The 23413-nt window shown below is 37.0% G+C and overlaps 1 protein-coding gene across 3 annotated transcripts in view; it reads right to left on the bottom strand.

Annotated features, from left to right (window-relative positions):
• Positions 1–421: 421 nt before the first annotated feature.
• The window catches only part of LOC113945259 (pituitary tumor-transforming gene 1 protein-interacting protein-like), a 29150-nt gene continuing 6158 nt past the window's right edge, over positions 422–23413 (bottom strand). The window contains exons 3-8 of one of the 3 annotated variants that reach the window (XR_003527016.1): positions 20776–20884; positions 17602–17710; positions 14463–14531; positions 8709–8755; positions 3152–3261; positions 422–2001 (exon numbers count right to left, since the gene is read on the bottom strand). Coding sequence is in view for 2 of the 3 variants with exons in the window: in XM_027639251.1 (XP_027495052.1) it covers positions 1952–2001; positions 8709–8755; positions 14463–14531; positions 17602–17710; positions 20776–20884 (384 nt within the window). In the remaining variant the exon portion in view is untranslated. The remainder of the gene's footprint in view (positions 2002–3151; positions 3262–8708; positions 8756–14462; positions 14532–17601; positions 17711–20775; positions 20885–23413) is intronic. The other 2 variants (XM_027639251.1, XM_027639252.1) reach the window with 2 other exon arrangements.

The raw sequence follows: 23413 nt of genomic DNA, 5'->3' as shown, positions 1-23413 counted from the left end.
AAGAAAAAAGGAAAAACTAGATCAATATTCCATTAACGTTAATTACAATACAGATTCAGGAAGTGGAAAACATATTTTTATATAAATTCCCGAGAAACTCTATACACAAAAATTGTTTGCGTAGGTAAAACCAGAGAAAGAATGGAAGCAAACACTGTACCAAAATCAGTGATAAGTGAAAGAATCATAGAATCAACCAGGTTTGAAAAGCCCAAACTTGATAGTTAATAAAGCCTAAGTAGAGGCAGGTTTTTTGGCACTGGAAGGAATGGCAATTCCCCTCCTCACTCACAGGCAAGATCTAATTCCTGCCACAGAAAGCCAGCAATGTTTTTTCTTCTCCCAAATTCATACTTGATAATTTCTTTTAAGCCAAGATAATTTAAAATTCTATAGAACAACAGAACTGAACAGAACCAAATTCAAGATGTTAAAGTATTTATTTTAGGAATGTGGATAAAAATAACATGGACATCTTCAATACTGTACATTTGTTTAATAGATAATATACAGCAAGGGAGGTTATTTAAAGTGTACAGAATAAATGGGAATGTACATTAGAGTGGGGGGGGGCAGAAGAACCATTTGCTTGTCACATCATACTGCTAAGCTACTAAAAATGCTCAAGGAAACACCGCTATGAAAAGAAAGACAGGAAATAAATCACATTATAGAAATATCAACAGAACAATAAAAGGTTAAAAAAATACTGCTTTCTTACTGTACTGGGTCTGGCTGGGATTGAGGTAACTCTCTTCACAGCAGCACGTATGGTGCTGCTTTGCTTTGGATTTGTGGCAGGAACAGTGCTGGTAACACACCAGTGCTTTGGCTTTTGCTGAGCATTGCTTGCACAGCATCAAGGTTTCATTTTTTCCCCACTGTGACCGCTCCAGCAAGTCGGCCAGGGGTGAGCAAGAAGTTGGGAGGGGACGCAATTGGGACAGCTGGCCAGAACTGACCCAAATGATATTCCAGGCTCCCCAAGAAAAACTGAGGGGAGGCTGGGCAGAGATCTGCTTCTGGGAGGTGGTAATTCCCTTTGCATGACTTGTTCCCACTTACCCTCCTTTTCTTCACTTACAGTGTTCTATCTCAACCCTTTGCTGTTCCCATTCCCTCCCTTATCCCTCTGAGGGAGGAAGCAGCTGGGCAGTGCTTAGCTGCTGGCCAGGGTCAGCTCTGGTAAACTGCAGAATCTGGGCAACTTTTTACTTTTTTTTTTTCATTATACATTAAGCTTACAAAAGAAAGATTTCACACAGACTGATGTTTCTTAAATTTGGGCACACATAATCATGTACATTTTAAGAGTGACCTTCTTCCAATTTTGCTAAGTGAAGTAGTTTCTTTTTCACATCAGTGCTATATCCAGAGTACATATTAACATTTCCACAACTGAACTGAATTATTCAAAGACAAATATGCTCCCCTCTCTCAACCCTTACACATTACACTCTTGGAAGATCTTTTTCCAGATAGAAAAAACCTCCACCCACAAGAACGTGCGTGCTGTATTTTCTCATCAACTATTTCTGTCATGTGAAGCTGTCCTTCCATGTTGCTTTTTATTTTACATATATATATATATAAAATCTTTATTTAGGAACATGGGAACAACTGCTTTAAATGGCAATTACGACTGAACTCAAACACAATTGTGACTATTAACCATCTACATCAAGTAATAAAATACAGTTTTAAGAAGAGGAAAGATAGTCACAATAAAATTCAGCAAACATTTCAACAAAAAAACCATTTATAAAAATTAGTTCTATATGAGTAGGAGATAGAAACATGTTATTTCATAAAGTCTTTAGCTGCTTCTAGTTTTACAATCAGGAAAAAACACTTCAGGGAAAAAAAAAACAAAAGCAAAAGAGCACAAAGGGTAAATGAAAAGAGTCTTCCTGTCTTCTGGAGTCACAGCTCGAGTGGAAGGTGCTCAGCTTTATTCATTCTCAAATCTGCTGTACGGGTTATCAGAATCCTGAAGAAGACCTGTAAAACAAAACAGGACCACATTTATCACTTTCTTACCAGTATCACATAAATACCTTGAGTTACTGACTTCAAAAGGTATGCCATAAAACAAATCCAAAAGGCAATTCCTGTAATAATTGCTCTATTACCTAAACACTCAAGTATTACAATAAATTGAAAGTGTTCTTAAGCATTTGTATTTCTCAGACTATAATCACAAATAAGTATTTCATGTTTTAGCAGGGAGAGAACATTTCTGTATGAAAAATTATTTCTCATTTGTGAGGTATATCCTAAAAAATGCACTTATAAGAGTCAAGTTGACAAAAATCTAAGCATAGAGATGTGTCAGGAAGAACAGATTCAGGCTTGCCAGTTTATAAATGCAAGTGACTATAAGATCATCATCCTTTTAAAATGTAAGATGTTGCTACTTTGACTTAGTTCTACTTCGATTATACCCAACCATCTGTCACATTCAGCCACTTACAGCTTTTCTGCAACAGGACAATAATCTCTAAGAACAAATGAAGATGACTTCTACATGCACTAAAACCTCCAGGGACCAGAACAAGAGCATCGTTTAATCCAGGTTGCAGTATGTTTCCATCATGAAGATTCTTAATGACTTTACCAGAATATTGTCACAGTAAGCACTGCAAAGTTATCCAATTATTCTGAGTATCTGGATATGCAGACCATCCTCTGTAAGGGTTAGCTGAGCAATCACTGTTCCACATAGTAATTATTTCGAAGAGACTTGAAACCACCCACCAGATTTGGGGTAGGTAGAAGCACATACTAAAAATAAAGGAGTCCTTTAAGAGTCCAGAGGCTGACCTTTTGTTGTGCAAGAACAAGAACACTACTGCTATCTTTTCTACTGGGGTTTTTATACCGATGTCTGGCAAACCTGGACTCTTCTCTAGCTCATTTGTTGAGGCACGGAGACATAACGACAGCGCAGTCAGGCAAATCACAAATGTTCAGGTTCACAACAGTGCAAACAAAATTACACTGGTCACTGCCAAACCTTGTAAGAACTCCCCTCAGACCTTTTCACACCATACCTCTTTTCCACATGCACCTGCACACATACTGAACATTCACTATTCTATCTGAAAGTCAAAAGCTAATGGTGGCGAAGGTAGACTAGACTTTTGCCTACCTTGTTGCAGTTGGAGAGCTTCGTTTGAACTGCCTGGTTATTTTAAGATTCCAATCAAGAAGCACAACTGCTTAGTGCTGATTACTGTATGAGCTACTGCAACTAACTACCTGATAGGGAACAGTAAATATTAAGGAATAAGTATGAAAAGTTCTATAATCACTCAAATATACAAGATTACGAGCAGTCAGCTTGTAAAAGGTTAATATCAAAATCAGCCCTCATACAATGTCTCTTATTTGTGAAAAAGAAGCAAGGCAATCACATTTATAAAGCTTCTGCCAGGTAACATGAAATACAGCCTATTTACCTAGTATAGTACCTTGCATCAGAGGCACTATCCTCTTCTCTAATTGTTAAAAAAAACCCAAAAAAACGCATTTGTGTAATAAGAATATGCTTAGGTTGAAAATTATATGCAATATTTAGAGATTTTGAAATGTTTATATTTTTAAACTTTTAGAAAGCGGTTACTTGTCAAATTTTAATCTTACCTTTCATGCATTTAAACAAAGAATTGTGATGTCTGTTAGGTCTACTCTAGCTGACAAGTAAGCTAACACATAATAAAAAACCCTTCTTATCCTTGGCCTGCCATTCAACCTTTAGTGCCTTCAGGTAACATTCCTGCATTAATATAAGCCCAAACCACACAGTGAGAAGAAAGATTTTCTTTATTTCCAGACCATCACCACCACCCCCTCCTTCCTCCAGACATGTTAATAGTTTGGCAGCTAGAATATATGGATCCTAATACATTTAGTTACCTGAAACACAACTAAGCAGTCCAATTTTAAAAAAAAATTTGCAGTACTTCAGTATTTCACCTGTTCCAAATAAAAAACGCGTCTACACAACATTTACAGAAAATCAGCATCAATACTAGAAATTACCATTATTATTACAATTGCCATTGCATAAACTCCCTGCACTCATTAAGTTCCACTGAGAAATAAACACACCAAACTTCAAAAACTTTTCCACAAAGTGGCAAGTTGTGGTACCAGATTCCCTGATAAAATTAACGTAGGCTGCATACTTCTCTCTATAGAGTCTGGCAAGTGCTTAGTATGCCCTTTTGATATTTCATTCAGCATACATATTCGACACTTCATAGGTCTGAAAGTAGCACAGTAAAAGATACTCTTCTTTACAGCTTAAATCCAATGGAAAAGATTTTCTACATCCAATAATCCAATTTCAAATTAACCAGATGATTGTGTAAGAGTACTGATAAACTTTTCCTATACCATTCTGAGGAGCAAATATACTTTTCTCTGCCTCTGCCCCAAAACATTTGGCTAAAAAGACATTTTAGAAAACTAATTCTCATATTTCAAGTGAGTGTGTAACTTTTACTCCTCACTGCAAATGTCATTCCCAGCAGTACTTGTTGTCATTTTACTGAATTATGTTTAGGAATGAACAGATATAATCACCACCACCCAGGCATTAGTACACTTAACTTAAAATCCTCTGATTTGTTTTATTGTACAATACTGAAACTCAACAAGCTTTAAGAACAATGGGTCAATCAAGTGGGAATACTATTGGTCATGACTTCAGAAACTGATCTCCCAGGAAAAATGGAGTCCAAGAGAAATGGCAAACCTTCCTTCCAAATGAGAATAACCATGGGTTACAACACCTGATACACTTTGCTCTCAGTCTTGCTCTCAAACCTGCATCCAGTGTTTAAATTTCTTTTATCCTCAGCATTCTAAGTACATCGTAAGGTTACTTTAGTGAGAGGAGGGAGACAGCAGTTCATCATTTTCACCAGTGCTTACTGAAGGAGTTGTATCAGGCTCCAGTAAGCGGACAAAAACAATCTGGAGAGACATACAAAAACAGGAGCATGACAAAAAGCTCCTGTCAGCTCCTACAGCTGCTCTTATCTGTGCCTCTCTGAGGAGCTGCGAGCCAATGCTAATGGGACAGCACGTCAGGTTCAGCTAAAGCTCCTGTGCTGCCTTGAACCAGACACGAGTTGTCTCTCCACTGTTTCCCATTTGACATGAGAGCGACTGCCCAACTTGTCATTTACACTCAGGGGTTCAAAGAAGCCAGATGTTTGTAGCTTTAGTAGTCTTGTTTGCAATCAAGTCCATTGCATGTTACTGGTGAACTTGAATATTGACACACAGGTCACTTACAAGAACTTTTAACATCTTACTTCTATTTACCCTCATTTTGAGGTTAGTATTTGACCTACTTAGCAGTATCTAAGAAACACTCAAAAATCTGAAAGGTATAGTAGTCAAGTATCTTCTGTTAACTTGTATGAAATAATGAGGCCTCCTAATATGTATGAAAAGACAAAGCAATGGTAAGAAATTAATACTTCTTTCCAGTATATTCATTTATATCGTATACCACCTAATTATGCAGGTTCTCAGTCACTGAGATCTGACTCTCATCACATATCAGCACTGACCAAAATCAGAATTAACAACTGAAATATTTACAAAAGTCTATGCTTGGAAAAAACCCAACCTAGTTTGCTGCGTGTCTTCATCTCTTATTAAATGTTTCCTCTTTATTTTTAACCACCAGATTGACGACTGTATTCTTGACAACAAACTAAATAGCTTTCAATGTACAGCAACGCAAGGTTTTCCTACCTTGCATTCAGAACAGTAAAGAAGGTCAAGGTATAGTATCTACCTTGAACAGGAGCAACATTTACTGTGACAAACTACTGAATATAAAAATCAATGTCTCACATAAAACAAAGGAGATAGGATTACATATCATTAAAATAGCTGATCAAAACCTTTGCAGAACTGAAGCAATGAAATGGTAGTAATTTTGTAAAAATTAAGAGAAAGAATCCTTTTACTAATACCAGGCAAGATCCTGAAATAAATAAATAAGAAAGCAGATCTATACTAATACTACACTGAACACACAATAGCAGCAAATGCAGCAGGAATTAAATTGTAGCTCCTTTGTATACTACACAAGCTGCAAAGTCTTCCGAATTCTACTTTAAATTTTTCCTAAGAGTCAACATATAATTTGTGTAATCATATTTCATTCATATATGTGAGCAATGAAAAATACTATGAAATTGTGCAACAAAGAAACAATTCAAACTGTGTACTCTTGGTTGCTAAAGCTCTCTATTGCTTCCAATGCTCCCAAAGGACGGACTGTGGCTAGAGTGACACCTGCAATGCATTATAAATGTGTAATTACCATTTAAATGGGGTATGGAAAGCTGGTGGATGAAATGGGAAAAGGCATTCCCTTAAAGCCAACCAAATACTGAAATTTCGGGCATGATCATCCTAATCTACAGAGTCAGGTTAACAAAGTCATTGTCATTCTGCCACTCACTCATGCCTACTTAACTGAGAATCCACTCTGCAGTGTGTAAGAGTGTAAAGTAATCTAGTGCCTCCATAATTATTTGCAGCAATTTTTATTAGATTATATTTAATATGCTAACATCTATATTTTCTAGACAGTAAAAAATGAGGACAGAAGATCCAAGTCTACTCTATGTCTCACTGAAATATTCTGACAATCATTTGTCTGCATATTATCAGAACACAACCCATATATGTAATAGCATTTTATTTAGGGATATTTCAAAATTTATACATATTTTGTATTTAATTTTTACTCAGTTACATACATCCTTTCAGGATGTGCCAATTAATTAGGTAAGAATTAGGTTTTTCTTTAGGACAAAAATTAATGATGAGAATCCAGGCCTCAAATTGGTATATCTGATAACATAAATTAATATTTGCTTAGGCAATAAAGCAAACCTGCCAATAAATAAACTTTATATAGAAGTTTGCTATTAAAATTTTAGTTTTATAGTCCAATTGCAATCTTATGCAGGTAAAATGCACTGCAAAACATAACTGTAATAACTGCAAGAAGATGTCGGTATGAACTTGTTTCTAGTTAAGTCATTGACAGACTAACATGCTTCAAGCAGAGGCAAAATGACACTGGTTCTCATATGACTTTGTGCACGGTACAGCTACAAGCAAGATTTATTGAATTTGGTTGATGTATTCCAGAGGCACCGATTATGCAGTTATTTACTTCAGGAAACTCAGGTACTCCAAAAAGATCCAGCAAAACATCCTGCAGAAGTCTGAAAGTTAAGCACTGAAGAGAGAACTGTCTTCACTAAAATGCAGGGCCATCCACTGACTGAACAGAATGGAACACAGCCTTCTGAACATTCCCAGTGCAGTGCTTTGGTACCAGAACTGTAACAGTGAATTCAGGACCTGTCCACTCTTGGCTGCATCAAGAAGACGCAAAGGTATGTGCATGTCTGCACAGAGTGCTACAAGTTGTTGTGAGGACATAGCCATTGTCCTAAGTTCTTGACCCAGTGATTCAAACTTGTTGAGACTGACTCCGAGGTCTCTTCTAAGGAGAAACAAACACAACAAGCCTGTGTTGTTTTATTTTGCTGTTTGGATTTTGTTTGCTATTTTACATCTGAACTATTGTTGTCAACCACTCAAACACCTCTAGAAACTGAATTGTGGTTGGTATGCAGGGTCAATTATCCTATAAAATACCACAGGACTGAACTTGAATGACTGATGTTTAACAAAAAATTTCTTCCAGTTTCTATAACATTCTTCCTCCTGTAGCTCAAGCTTCAGTGTAGTTTTTCTCCATTCCAGCAAAGGAACATTGTTTTGCAAACGTTCTCCAGGCAGAGAATTCCCTACAGAGATTGTCTGTATCACTTCTGCATCAGCCAAAGGGCAGGCTGCAGATTCATGAAGACATCCCCAGACTCTGCCCATCAGTTTAACAAGAGGATGAAAATTAATGGCTTTGAGTGACTGTTCAGACCCCTAGAATCACCCCCTCTGACATTAGTGCAATTTGCATAATAAAAAATGCAGCAGAGTTTTAGCATATCTTTCTCTGAATACACAGTACTATTAACCCTATGAACAAATCAAATGAAAAGTGCAAGCACTGACAAGCCTACATAATAAGAGCCTCCTACACAGCACAGCAGGTCCTACAATCTTGTGATATTCTACAACTGGACCATAGCTCCACTGAAAAACAAAGAAAAAAATAACAATTTTAATCCCTACATTAGGCTGCACCCTCCACCCTTCTTTTCCAATCTTGATTTAAAAAGCTTCCTATCTGCTAGCCAGTCTACCCTCCTTTAATAGCCATGAGTCTAGTGGCAAAGTTCAACTAGCTTGATTTACCACGTTCAAGAACAAACAAAAGAGCCCCCAAAATCAGTACTCTTACTTAGGAACAGAAAGAATCACTTATTTTAATCAATATATTTAAATGCCCATCCCAAGCAAACACCCCATCCAGCACACTGTGTCTTGCCCAGTGGGAGCATCAGTGCAGGAAGAGAACAGGCACATAACAGTGCTGAGATCAGGTGCTCAGGTGTCAGAAGACATGCATCAGTGGGAAACTGGGCTTGATTACTTCTCCTGCTCATAAAGCAGCTTGTTTCTGCTGTGAATTTTAATAATAATTAGGAAAAAGGAATCCATTTAGATACAGAGTATCAAAACAAGATAACACATACCATACTTCTTACGTATTTCATCATGCTTCAGTTTTCTTTCATGTTTCCTGCAAGAAATAAAGGCATCAAAAGAACATTCAGACTGTTTTGAGCTGTAAGCAAAATATAATTACATCTAAAACGGACAACAGCATTTTTTACTTTAGTATGCAATTACAAATTTTTAAAAAATCACATTTAGCAGGTACAGATCTTATCTTTCTATATACACTTTATGCATCTGTAAGACTCCCTATAACTTCTCACTAACCAGTAATGTCAAAATAAGATGTATTAAAATAAACAATAAGAAATACTGGTTTTTCTATATAAAAGTAATGCATCCACATATATTTACACATACACCCACTGAGGTATTCATATCTACATAACAAGCAAGGCACTACACTATGCTGGAAGACTCCCTAGCGCTTTCCAGCAGGGAGCATAATTGTAAAATTTAGCTGTGAATACAGTATGCTTCAGAATCCTAATTCACTGTAAGAATTCTAAAAAGACAAAATGTGTATTACTGTTTTGTTTAAGCTGTACAGCAAGTGTAAGTGAAAACTACTGGTGTCAAAAATCCAGCATGGCATCCATGCAGAGAATAAATTAAAGTATTGTGCTATACAGAAATTGTTTTTTACATTTCTGATCATAGGACAGTTTTCAAGACTGTCTCTAATATTGCCAAACTTTAATTGCATAAACCAAGAGCCTGATGAATCAATTTCTTCTTCCCCCTTGCAAAGGTGAAGGGGGAAAAAAATAAAGGATGTTTAAATGGAAATCATTCCATCATTCCTCAGATAGTTTTCCTATATTTCAAAGGAAGTATATATTTTGCTTAGTTTGAAAAACAAACACAAAAGCTTCTACATATCTATTTCAGAAGTATGATCCAGGATCTATATATTTTTAGGAAGGGACATAGAATTTGGCAAAACAATGTTCCTCTAACAAAAATTTAAAAATACATCGTTTGCTGTCCCTGTCAAAATTCAATCCAGCTAGACAAGTTGTGACTTTTGCTGAATTCCAATTTGCACATATTCAGCAGAAAGCTGTTAAGCACTGACAGCTTAATTCACCAAAGATCCCAACTGCCCTATGCATATTCCACCTCCAAACAATTCCTACTGCTGAACAGATCCTGTGTGTCCTCAGAAGCAATTATCCTGCTTCCTACAGAGTTGAAGGGCTGAACTGGCCTTTCCCAGCAACTGCACTTCTGGAAAAGCAAGCACATAAAGCATAATGACGAAAACCAAGCAAGACAGACTTAAAACCTTCCACTTCTATTTCCCTGAGATACCCAATCTCCCTTACATCCCTTTCCACTATTAAGCCCAGGCAGGACAGCAAAGAACTTGACCAAATGCAGGAGGAGGAACTGGTGAGTCAGGGTGATGAAATTCATGTAGATGAAGAAAGTCAGGACTGAGATGTTGAAGAGAACAGAAAAAGGACAAGACAAATTGACCTACTGAGGGCAACCTGACAACAAGATTTCTGCTTTTTGTGTTACATAAGAGGAAGATATTAAATGAGGCAAGGGATCTCAGGAAGAAAATAAGAGAAATTCTGCTGAAAGCAGCCTCCACCTGTATAAAGTCAAAACTTTCTTCTGTATAGTTTTCATGTGATATCATGTGACCATAAACCAGGTTTGTTACGGGTGGTACTAATGGCATTTCTTCACTGTTTTGCCTACCCTGTCTGAAGTAATGGAGACTCACTGCTGCACTTTCAACTGACAACAGTACTTCAGCAGTCAGTCTGAATAAGTTCTGAACTCAGAAAGCACTAAGAATCTGCATAACAAGAGAGAGTGGAAAATCATGCTGTGCAAGCTTTAAACCTCAGAAACACTTCAGGATACTTCCCTAAAGTATCCAAAACAAACCAAACACCTAGTTAAGTTTGAAGGGTAAAACCATTTTTATCAGTGAAATGTTCAAACTCTGACAGGTAGCCGCGACTACATCACTTCACCTGTGACTAAATCCTTGCACAGTAAATAAGGCTTAGGCACACACTGACCGAGGAGAATCAGACACAATTCTGAACAGGCAGTCACTGAATCAGCCATCCAGGTGACTCACTGCACCGTCCACATCTTGATATTACGAGCAGCTGAAGTCACTTTAGTCTTCGAGCTGGTTCTGTTTCTTAACACTACTGCTCTTACTCTATCTTCCATATGCTAAATTCTTGGCTCCTCACGCAAGATGTCCCCACTGCTGTAAGCTGAGAGAGTACTCCTCCCAATACTAACAATTCACATAATAATTTTCCACACTTGGTTCTTCATAAAGGAACTGCAACCCTTTCTTTCCCTGGCCTCCCTCCTACTTCTCCCTTACCAGTACACTATGAAATTATACTTGGCAGCTGATCTCACTGTTTTTCATTTGTTTATAAACTTCTAAAACAAATAATGGCTTATACAATATATAAATATACCATGTAAGTGTACCGTGTACTTGCAGCTGTAAATACTTAAACGAGTGTAAAGACTCACTACTTGATGCTATGTTTAAAAATGGTTTTTCATGTTAGAGATGACATGAAGTCCAATAAAAGACTAAAGCTATGCAATAAGATACCTCTTTTCAGTCAAAAACTGAACTCCAGATATTCTGTGTTTTCCTCTGCAGTTTGCTCATCACAAATGTCTTGTTGAGAATATTAATTTGGTCTTCAGCCTGCTACTAACAATTCATCCTCCAAAGGTCTCAAAAGAAGCAAGCAATGGGTAGGCTGAAGTGTTCTGGTTGCTGAAAGCAGCCTAGTCCTTATGTTTTCCCCTGACACCCAGCCACACACACAATAGGTATGAATGTTCAGAACACAGGAATACCCCAGGGCTGCTGCTAAACTCTCTCCTGCAATTAGAACAGTTTCTGTTTCACAGACACACTCCTGAGACAAGCTGGAAAAGAGGGATGCTGCTCTAAGTAAGGCTGCAGCAATCATTCTGGCAGAGCAGTCTGCTTCCAGTGATCCTTGTTCCTAGGCTTAATTGAAGAATGCAGTTGGTATTAGCTCTGTGTTGCTAATTGCCTGGTGCAACACTACTTGCTCAGCGTGTGCACAGCAAACCTTACGCTCAAGAAGTATCAGACTTTCTACAGATTAACTGTACCAAGAATTTAAAGTTGATACACAAATCACAATGGAAAGGTTATGCCAAACAATCATCCCCTATTATGCACCTGGTCAGAAGTCTTTGCTTTATAACAAACATGGGTAAGTGTTGCCCTAAGTGAACAAAGTAACATAATGAAGGATGCACATTTCATCACAACGTGGTTTTGCCATACAAAAAAATGTTGGATGTTCCTCACTGGGTCCCTTCTCTTTAGAAAGGAACAAAAGCAATATAGGAGAAACATCACCTTCACACTAGCACTCTGCCTATTGTGCCGTGAGTAGTTATAATTGGACTAAAAGGTAGAAAATTCCCTTTTTTTCTGATCCATTGCAAATATTCAGCATCACTTACCTGAGAAATTGTGTGGTACAACTATGTGTGAGCATATTTCCTAAACTGGACACCTATTTCTTACCCTTCTGTGCACGGTTAAGTACAATACTTTCAGCTCACAAATTCAGATGTTTATGAAAACAAGTCTACGCCCCTTTTCTTCTCAGACTAAGTCTGACATTACCTTGCAATGATGAAAGGGGAAGTACTGCTTCCTACTCTGTTCCCAAATAAATGCTTTCTTTCCTTTTCCCCCATCCCTGGATTCATGATGTCCTTGCATCCTGTGGATGCAATCTTACAGATACATGCTGAGACTCTTCACTGAACTCATCCAACAGAATAAAAACATCCAAAACCCCACAGAAATGTGAATGGCTTTATGTAAACAAATTTTGCATAGTATAGAGTTAAGGAATGTTGTGCCCTGGGCAAGAAAGTAAGAATGCTCTCTGCATCAGCAGCTCTCAGTTACAACAGAAGTAAAATGCCTTTACATGCAATCTAAAGTGTTAAACTTGTGTCATCATTACACTTGAAAAATATGTATTTTGAAAACATCAATTTTAGCTCAACTACACTAGGAGACATCTAACTCTCATCTTTTCTCTTCAGAAAGTTACCTTTAAGCTTATGTTTTCCTAAACAATTATAAATGCAGAATACACACTGCTGCAGCAGTAAATCTGTGTTGTTAAGATCTGTGCAGAACAAAAATAATCTAAGTTCAAATTTGCTAAGTTTAAAAGCTACTAAACTGTATTATACAGCCACTAGAAAAGGGGAATACATATATTAAACTTTGTATACTTGAGAAAAATAATAATCACAAACCCAAAAACTAATCAAACTTCACACTTAGTCAAGCTCTGAAAAATTCCTTGGTATACGTCCCCATTGTATCCTATTCTAATTTTTTCTATTGCCAGAAAGTTTAGGAATTTTGTACAAGGCTAAAGGACACATCAATTTAAGCCATTACAACAGAATGTATTCTGCTTCTTAACATCACAGTGCTACTTCAGAGTCATAATCATCATCAGATTCAGGGCAAACAGTTACTGTACTTGCCTATATAACCTGTCAGTTCAGAAAACAGTTGCGTGGAGTTGAGTGATTCTCTCAGCTCCTTCCAGTCAGATACATGAGCAACAGCAAGTGCATCTGTAAGACCACCTTACTAACTTCCACTTTTGTGCCCAGTGAGAAACGTACCTGCCTTGTCTCCTTATGCACATCTGTAATAGAGAAACTTTATATCTTCATGCAAGAGCCCCACAAGGATTCTCACATGGAAGTACGCCTTGCTCCCTAACTCCCTGCTCATATTAACAATCAATCTGAGTTCAGGAGAAAACAGCAGGCATCAGGCAGGCAGTGAAGGTGCCCACCTGTTACTTGGCAGATGAGTCTTTAGAGAACAAAACCAGGAAGTGGTAAACCTAAGATTAATTTCCTTGTCAGCAAGTGGCGATTCAAACCCATACCTGACAGCTAGGACACTCTTGTCTTGCTGAAGGCTAATCCACTGTGAATCTAAACTGAAGACCATGAAAGGAAGTATGATTCAAAAGGTACATCTCGTTTGTACCAGGCATCAGTGCCTTATCTATGAAAACTGTTTATCTGAAGAAAAATGTAAAACCCACCGAAAGTCACAGTAGAACTAAGCTACAAAAATCTACATCTAAAGGACTGCAGTTCTCACTGAGAAACACTGTATGAGGGCTGACTCTTGCCCTTCTTTTTACACTGTGATACAGCTTCAGCAGAAAGGATGGAAATATGAAATTAGGGCTACAATGAGATCTGAGCCAAAGTTTTCAATTCCTGAGCCAAATTTTGAATAGGTATATCACTATCAACTTCTCTACCTTTCCCAGACAGATTTTAAAAAAGAACCAATAACCAAATGAATCCAACAAGTGGGTCTCAAATCTTGATTCCAGCCTCACTGGGGCACTAACTCATGCCACAGGTAGGCATCAGTCCAGAAGAGACTAGACAAGACTTCAGACACTTTCCTCCTGTTTGCTCTTGGTTGGTACAGAGTGCTCATGGTACCTGCCACAGTGAGCATCAACCCATTTGCTCCCTGTTCACTTACAAGAATACAGGCTCCTAATCAGGTTCACCAATCTCACATTAAGCCATGTTTTGTAAAAACCTGACACTGTCACGCCTAACTCCACAATGTTTCTTTGTTTAGTATTCCATGTATTCCTTAGAAAGGCAGAATACTCCAATAGCACCAAGAAGCATGTCAAGCTGTCCAGACTCACCTCTGAAGAGACTGTAGTCTTCTCTCCTCTCTCTTCCTAGCTAGCTGCTCTTCTTCTTCATCTGGTCTACTAGAAAAATAAGGAGGAAAGGAAAGTGTAAGAGGAGGAAAAAGCAACTTCACTGCTAAGCAATCACTATTTAGTCACTTGATTTATTTTCAAAAAGAATTTATAGTCTGACCAGAGATACTTCTTCACAGTCATGTAAAATTTAATTGCTGAATAGTATAATCGACAAGTTTCTGTAATTATCCTTTCACATTTTATAATATCTAAATGCTCCACTCATTGTAGCCATGTGCCCTGCAGCCTCCACAGGGCAACTTGCAGCTTCTTAGGAACAGGCTGCAGACTGTTCCAGAAAGTCTTGGACTTGTATTTGCCATTTTCCCCACGTGTCACACCCCATTTTAGAGTAAATGTACTGCATGCGCACAGCTAAGTCCATTGTTGTCCCCTGGAAGAAGATTGATGCTTCATAAGCCTTTGATGCCAGAACAATTTATCTTTTCAACAACCATCGCTATCCAATCTCAAGTTGCCCCCAGGAAAGCAGTCTGTTCTGGAATGAACAAGGATTTACCTCAGTGCATCAGCTGTGTGATTCTGGGAAATGCTGAGCCTACACAGTACATCTGGGCTGTGCATGTGCTGATACGCTCTACTGAATATAGGCACTTAAGCTCTGTGACCTGCTTTGGGAAAAGTTCAGCTTCACTTAATCATTAGACAGACTATAAGCATTGTAGAATGCTAAAACAAATGCCAAATGTTTTTGTCTTTAGTTTTGTCCTAAAAGAATTAATGACAGTTCTTCATCATTAGTAAATGGACAACTGCCATGCTTCCCCAGGTGCTAATCATCTTCCAGAAGTGAATGCACTTCTGAAGACGTCTGAGATGAACATTTACAATATTAATATACCTGAAGAGTTGCAGCACCGCACATCTGCAGCAACCAGCCTACAAGCTAAGCAAGGGTGACATCCAGTGGTTAACTAACAACACGTCAAATACTTTAAAATACAAAATTCAGACACCAGAACTGGAAATATGAACTCGATTCTTTAATGCGCTCAATCAGTCCATATATCTCTGAACATTTTAGCAATTTCAATACAACCCAGTAATTCTGAATCCATGCAATGTTTCATATAAAAATTTTCAAGTTCCTCCTTTTGCCACATAAAGAATTAGAAAAATCCTGTGGGAGTTTAGCAGCAGGAAATACATGCAACAGGTCACCTTTACTGGAAAACTATGTTAGACCCTTCTGTAAAATTAATCAATTCCCCATATTAGCATGTCCAGGAAGACTAGAAGCTCCCATTCTTGGGCACCTTTCTGTAAAACTACTTTACTGGAGACCCCAGCATCTTATAACTGCAATAATCTCACTTCACATTGGTGTTGCAAAATATGAAAACATCGAATAAATAAAATGCTGGTATATGATTCAAAAAATACATTTCTTCCCTATACTTAAAGAGCATTAAATATCTTCTAATTTGCAGATACTTTGAGGAGATGGAGTTTTTCTTCAAAATTCAGAAAGTCTGAGATTATACAATTAAAAAAAGTGGTTGGTAACTGAAGTTCAAGAGAGTCAATTTACTATAGTTTCATGAATAATTACTATTCATGAAACTGTCTCAAGTGCATGGAACCAGACTATTAGAAGTCCAAAAACACATGATAAAAATAATGAACCGAAACAATGCAACAACAGTCCTAGAATTCCTGTGGTAGGAATGGAGATGGGTGAATCACCCACATTACTGATGTGGGGGTTAACGCATTTAAGTATTCTCTATGTTCAAGGAAAAGGTAAGTGCTGGCTTCTTAAACACTGAAACACCACAGCTTAAGAACTCCCAGAAGGAATACTGATCATTCTGCAAAAGTTTACACCTGAGATCTCAGATGACATCTCAAGAGTGAATAAAACAGTACATTTCTATAAACTTTCCTTCCTCCAATTCATAAAAAAAAATTGTGTGGAAAATCAGTCCACTAAAATGAGGAAGAAGAGAGCAGAAGAATTCCTGCTAAGAATCAGTGGGTTTAAAGCCAGTAATACATCAGGCTTCAGTGTAATAACACATTCTGAATCCTCCTGAAATAAGCTGGACCCCATTTTGACAAGACCTTTAAATCCTCTAAGGGTCAGAAGATTAAGCTTGACACCTTTGGAATCCTGGCATAAGATGACTCTCAACTAACCCTCTATTTGTAGAATTAAGATGTTGCAGTACTGATAGACAACTTAGCTACTAAAACTGAAGTCTGGCACAAATATCTCTTTTCACAGGATTCAAGCTTTATTTGTTGGCATGTCAGCCACAGGGGTCTACTCAGTTGATCTGCAGAGGATGTTGGCAGATCTTACGTAAGATCTAAACCTGTTCTATACACCTTCAGGGCTTATCAGCACAGGGCTAAAGAGTTACCCATGTCCGCACTAGGGTAGACCTGGTAGACCAACATACCAGCAAAACAGGTGCATGAATCTTCCTCAAGGAAGAGAGGAAGAACATTTAGTTTTTGCAGTATTACTTTACTCAAAAGTAAGTCAGTCATTCTTAGTATCTTAGAGCAAAAGAAGTATTATCTTACATTTAGAATATTTTGTTCAAGAATATTTTTAGCAAGGATAGCTAATCAGTTAGATACTGACAGATTCTAGAGCAACACTGAAGCGTGGATATCAAGTGCTGTAGGACATTGTTGCTCAGTTACTTGTTACCCACCTGGTCCCTTTTTGCTGTACATGAGTTTGCCTTGAAAGAAATCATTTGTTCCGTTATCACAAGAAGCAAGGCTTTATTTGTTAATTGAAATATTTCATGTCCAATCTTAATACAAAAGTGTAAAATGTAGAAGTAAAGCAACAGCTTACCTAAAGTTGAACACATCAGCACTGTTACCACTTCAGTGTCATTCCAGCATCATTTTCAGTGTCAATACTGCCTGCCACTACAAATGGGGTTTTTTGCTGTCTTTCTCAAACAAATAAAGCAAAGTGACCAAAATTCCTTTCAAGTGAAAATATTCTTAGTGTATTGGAGAGTAAAAATTGCAGGTAGGTGGGAAAGACCTGCACTCAATGTTAGTAAAGGAAACAAATATATGCATTTACCTCCTGGAACGTCTTCTGCAGTAACAGCAGTAACAGCAACAGACTGCTACAGACACCAGAATGAGTCCAGCTACTACAGCTATGGCAATAATTAAAGCCTCAAAATTTACTGAAAAATATGAACATATTCAACTTGTTAGACTTCAGCATTAACATTTCTCTTTCTGATAATCCTTCACGGGCATTTTTTCATCTCTAGATGCAAAAACCCCCACATAATTCTGTGCAACTACCCCAGTTAAAATGAACATACCACATCCAAATTTTGCTATTATACATAATCCACACTGAACAGACATTAAGTAAAATTTCTCTTTATATCATTAAGTCATCTGTAATACTTTATGTGTTACATATCTACTGGTGTGATTTCACAGTTCTGTCCTTCTGTGGTAAGACAGTCAAATTTAGCAAAAGAAGTTCAGAGAGTCTGTGCTTTCTGACTACATGCACAAGCCAAAGAGTCTGTTACTTCTCTGCAGATCTCATCATCTCATGCCTGGCCAAGGCATAGCCTTCACATATCCTGCCAAAGATTACATCTCAGCAAGCATTTTTGCTTCTGTGTTATCATTTACTGGGTAAACATAGTTTCTAGTTACAATACACAAGTAAATTCCAAAATGTAAATTATGGAAGTAACACATTTCATCATACCACATTTTTCATTCTGTTACTTCCCTACAAGTTACAAACAATTGCATCTAACTCATTCAGTAAAAATAAAAATTTGTTTTAAACAAAATTTAATTTTTTTAAGGTATGCTATTTAATTGAAGTAAAAAAGAATTTTTGAACCTTTTAACAAAGTACAGAAAAGACTGTCAGTTTTCAGTCTGCATTCCTGTCTCCACTACCTATTTCATTTGCTTATTAATTATGAAAAAACCCCACAATTAAGCTACTTTGTATTACACTGCTTCTATGCTGTTCTTCACTTCATGCTGGTTAATAATTTGTCAACACATCTTATTTCATATGAAATTGTAACTGGAAGTCAGTAATTTGTTTTTAATTTTGAGAGCTCCAATATTCACCTTCATTTTCAGCAACAGTGAACAACATTCATCTCTTAATTTTATTTGCTCAAAGAAAAACCAGCAAGACCACTGTCACAAGTTAATGAATTTTCCTGCCATGTCTGAAGGGGACAGTCTCGATAAGACTATGTAACCCCATGGCATGCTGCCACCTATAATTTGTAAAAAATCTATTAAGGAAATGTGTATTTGAGGATTTTTTTGTTCTTGTTTTGTTTTTTTCTTCTGAGAATGTGCTCCATTATGAAGTATTCATTTAGTGTTTAAGCTACAGTCAATCTAGAAACACAAAAGCATAAGCCATATATGTATAAGCCAAGCTATAAGCCATTTCTACAGCAGGAGTAAACTGCCAAGAACACCCTCAGTATCAGTAGACACCGGTAATCACCATTTTGCAAAAGGACACGTGTTTCTCTACTTGGTGGGTCTGAAAGTGTTAACCTACTTCATAGCAGCTGCTTTGATGCTGTGCTTTGGATTTCTGGCTAAAAAGTGCTGGTAACACACCAATGCTTTTGGTTGTTCCTGAACAGGCTCGAAGAGCATCAAAATATTCTCTTTTTCCCCCCTTCCCTCTGTTCCCCTCAGTGAGCAGGGTTGGACGTAAACAAGAGACTGCAGAGCTCAGGAGAGGATGCTGACAGAACAATTGATCCCAACTGGCCAAAGAGGTATTCCACACCTTATAAAGTTGTGGTCACCAATGAAATTTGAGGTAAAAGAAAAATAACTGCAGGGTATAACTGGCTTCCAAGGTGACTACTGTTTGGGGGCATCAAACCCAGCAGGAGTTTACCACTTCCCCTGTCTGTGGGAGGTGGTAAGCAATTTCCTTTGCTTGACTTTTTTTTTCTCTTCCTCTTTTTTCTTCACCTATTAAACTGCCTTTGTCTCAATTCATGAGTTTTCTTGCTTTTTTTCTATTTTCTCCCTCCATCTGACTGGGATCAAGGGAGGGAAGGAGGAAGCAGCTGTGTGAATACTTAGCCACTGGCAGGAGTCAACCCTCCACACTTTCAGAAGAAAAGTTTTCTAAATATTTCATAGTAACAGCATTTACTATGATATTGCAAGCCCAGTTTTCTTAGAAGTGTGCCTTATTACTGAAATGATGTCTCTACTGTACCCTAAAAAAGTTCAAAAGCATAAATGTTTTTTCTCAGAAAACAAAGTCCAAAGCCCTTCTATAAGAATAAAGAATTGATAAAGTTCTCCTGTACTGTTCAATCTAGTCACTCTGTTTGCAGGGATCAAGTGGTAGTGTTCAGAAACTTGCATGTTCCACTTTAACTTTAATCTTCTACTTCTACTACTCTAATTTAGACTACTGCATAATCTCTCTGTGCTAAGCGTGGGAACTTTCTTCTAAGTTACAGTTAACAGTCACTGATAGTTCACTTTGAATTGTTTTTGTTCTTTAGCCTCCCAGTGTCCATGAACAAATACACAGAAAGCAGCAAGCCTTTGCTTTGCTAGACTGCAGCTGTACTCTTGTTTCATATGACAAGCTTTCCAATGTCTTATTTGTTCTCCGTTACAATCTAGTCCGAATTTAGCCCGTGATGGCAGCATATGGTCTGTACTGTATTTTGTAATAAAACATGAAAAGCAAACGGAAATCTAAAAACAATTAAATGATGCAGTACTAAAACCTATGGTGGTCCTCTGCAGCTTCCTTTTTAACCTTATTTAACCTTATCTAACCTTATTTACACTGCCTTCAGTGCCCACAGACTACCCTGTTATTTCAGTCATTTAAGTAAAAATAGCATTCAAGAATTCCTGTGTGACTCTGTTCCTGTGGTATTGGTTCACTGCTCCCACTGGAATATAATAAAGGAACTGCAGATCTAGGCAAATCATCCAACACTTCAAGAAATTTTTAAAAATGTAAAAAAGTTTTAAAGCCATTGGATCAACATAACTACACTGGCTGTTTACAAAGATCCCTTCCTTAACAACGACTGTTTGTAAGTCCAGAAGATTAGAGATCATGACTCCAAATCATAACCACTGCCTTCTCCCCCACCCCTCCACATAAATTATCAGGAAACAGCTCTAGCAAGCAATAGGCTTACTTTAATCATACTCATAAGTAACTCTCTACAGCAAAACTAAAATTAGTACCTACTCCAGCAAACTCCCCATCGAGCATTAGAGAGGGAACACAATGAAGATGGTGGAAGAATGCTTCTAACAGGGTAATCAATGCAAGTGTTGTTGGTGTAACACCAAAGGCACTGCAAAAGAAACAAACAAAAAACCCAATTATTAATCTTCAAAAACAGTTAACAATTTAATGCACCTCTCCAAAGACAGAATTCTTATGTGAGTAACTGTAGAAATGAAAGTGCTATATGTTATCAAGACTACTGAAGTCCTGGTACAATTTCTCAGTAAAACCTAAACTGAATTGAGAATAAGAACATTTTGTACTTAAAGCAACATTATACTAGCCTGAAAATATATGGGGGAACATACTGAGGTACTCTGTATACTAGAGGATAAAATGGATTTGGTTTAAAATTACTGGAATTAACAAGAGGTACAAAATCAGAAAGCCAACTGTACAGGATTTTCAAACACCTGGGATCTTTAAGGAATAAAAATACACTTATAATCTTACTTCAGCTCTGTATTTGATTATCAACAGAAATAAAACAGTAAAGAACCCTTACAATTCTACAGGAGGTTTTGCTGCAAGGTAACAAATGATACAGCCTTATCCAATCTGTGTTGCAAAGTACATTGTGTACCTTACAGTTATGGATATCTTTTAAATTTAAAATTTCTTATATTATAGTTACAATGCCAGCATAACATTTCTGCTTTTTAAGCCATCAATAGGCATCAAGCTTACGTCTGGGTTTTCATCTGTTAAAATAAGTACTTATTCAAAAGTCCTTTACCACACAACTAAAGCAGTGAAGTAGTTTTGAACAACAGTAATAGGAATCTTTGACAAAACATGTTTTTTTAGGATTCATTACAGAAAGAGTTCATCGAGGAGCTATGCTTTATCTAACAGTACTATCAAGAACATCTCTGTCATACACCCTCAGTTGCACAAAACCTGTTATCTTCCTCTTAACGGGTTAGAAAACGTTAAATACAAAGGAAACCACTTGTAGCAGATTCTGCTTTCTTGCAAAAAGTGGACATAAGAAAAATGTATTAATATTTTGTAGCTGCTAGACTGTACAAGTTAAACATACCCATAAAGACACATCAATAAAAATAATCAAGAAAGTAGAATAAATTTTGCAAAAAAACCTACCCCTTTAATCAAGGATGTTAGATAAATGTCTTTTTTTAATTGAATATTTAATAAGAATTAACAGTTAAAAAATAATGACTAATGGGAAGCATAGTAAAAGTCATTGTTAAACTCTGAATGTAATGTTGGCCCTGTTTTCAGTAAGAGGCTGGACTAGGTGACTCATGAGTTCTCATCTAACTTGAATGACTGTACTGGTGGTGACAACAAGGGGTCCAGAAAGGCCAGCTGTATCACTGAGGGAGACTCCTGCATCTAACTACTAAAAATGTGTCTAGCCCAAAAGGCAATACCTGATACAGCTACTGACTGGGGCAGAGGCTGAACTACACGAAAATATTTCAATTGACTCATTCCCAACGCTAAAAATTAGAAAAAATCAAATTAGAAGAAGCCCAACACCTAAATACCCAAGAATGAAACACTTCCTTAACTTTGATCCTCATCTACATAACCTAAAAATGAAGACTGAAAATACTTTATTTTATTTAGAGGTAAGTCATATATCCTTTGCAGAGTATGCTAGGAACAACGTTCACACTCACATGGCTATCAGTGACTTTGTTTTAGAACAGCCTCAAATGGATTTTGAAGTGAAACATCATTAATTCAGTCTACCCTCATTTTAAAGATATATTTTCAGTATTAAAAGAGATACTATAGTAACTACGAATACAAAATGAATTCTTTTTCCTCTATATTCAGATAAATGTATGCAAGTGACTGTTATCCTTATCCTTCTCTCCAAAAATTGACTATATTTCTTGACACAATTTCCTATAGCTGGTTTGAGCTTGCCTAAAATCCACTTTCCACAGGAATTCAGATTCCATACATTTATTATTAGGACAAAGGCTGAAAATGACAAAAATAAACAGCTGAGGGGAAAAGCATATTGGTAGACTACTCAAAAGCTAAAAATGAGACTCTGGAAAATTCTCCAGAATGCTGAGGCTCTACAAATGCACTCAAGTTTTAAAATGTAGTCGTATCTCTAACTAGTACTTGCATTACACACTGTCATGGAGTTAGAAATATGAAGAGAAAACTTTCACAAGGGGTTAATCAATAAATATTTACATATTATCTGGTAAGAGATAAAGTTATCAAATTTTAATATACCTGGTAATCTGCTAGTCATAGCAGTAAATATTCCTCTGAAGTAAATAAGTTGAGTTTCAGAATTCAACAGCTCTAATCAAAACCCTTATGTGTTACCTTTTAATGTACCATATTGTGAGGAATAACATGAAATTCAATAGCCTATCTGTCAAATTACCACTCAGAACTTACTGATAAAAACGACAAAAAAATAGGTATTCATCGACCCATAATGATGATCAACAAAATTTGAGCATTTTGAATTATAATTTTATTTAACCAAACTAAATTACTACATTTTATGGTTTGTTTGGAATGGTTTTTATCTATCCACCAAACATTTAATTTTCATTTTTATCTGCTGCTGCTCTCTATTTTATCACCAATATGA

This window comes from Corapipo altera, unplaced genomic scaffold (assembly GCF_003945725.1).
Source record: "Corapipo altera isolate COAL_440 unplaced genomic scaffold, ASM394572v1 44, whole genome shotgun sequence".
NCBI lineage: Eukaryota > Metazoa > Chordata > Aves > Passeriformes > Pipridae > Corapipo > Corapipo altera.
Note: the sequence above shows the minus strand (reverse complement) of the source record. Positions and strands in the feature narration are given on the sequence as shown.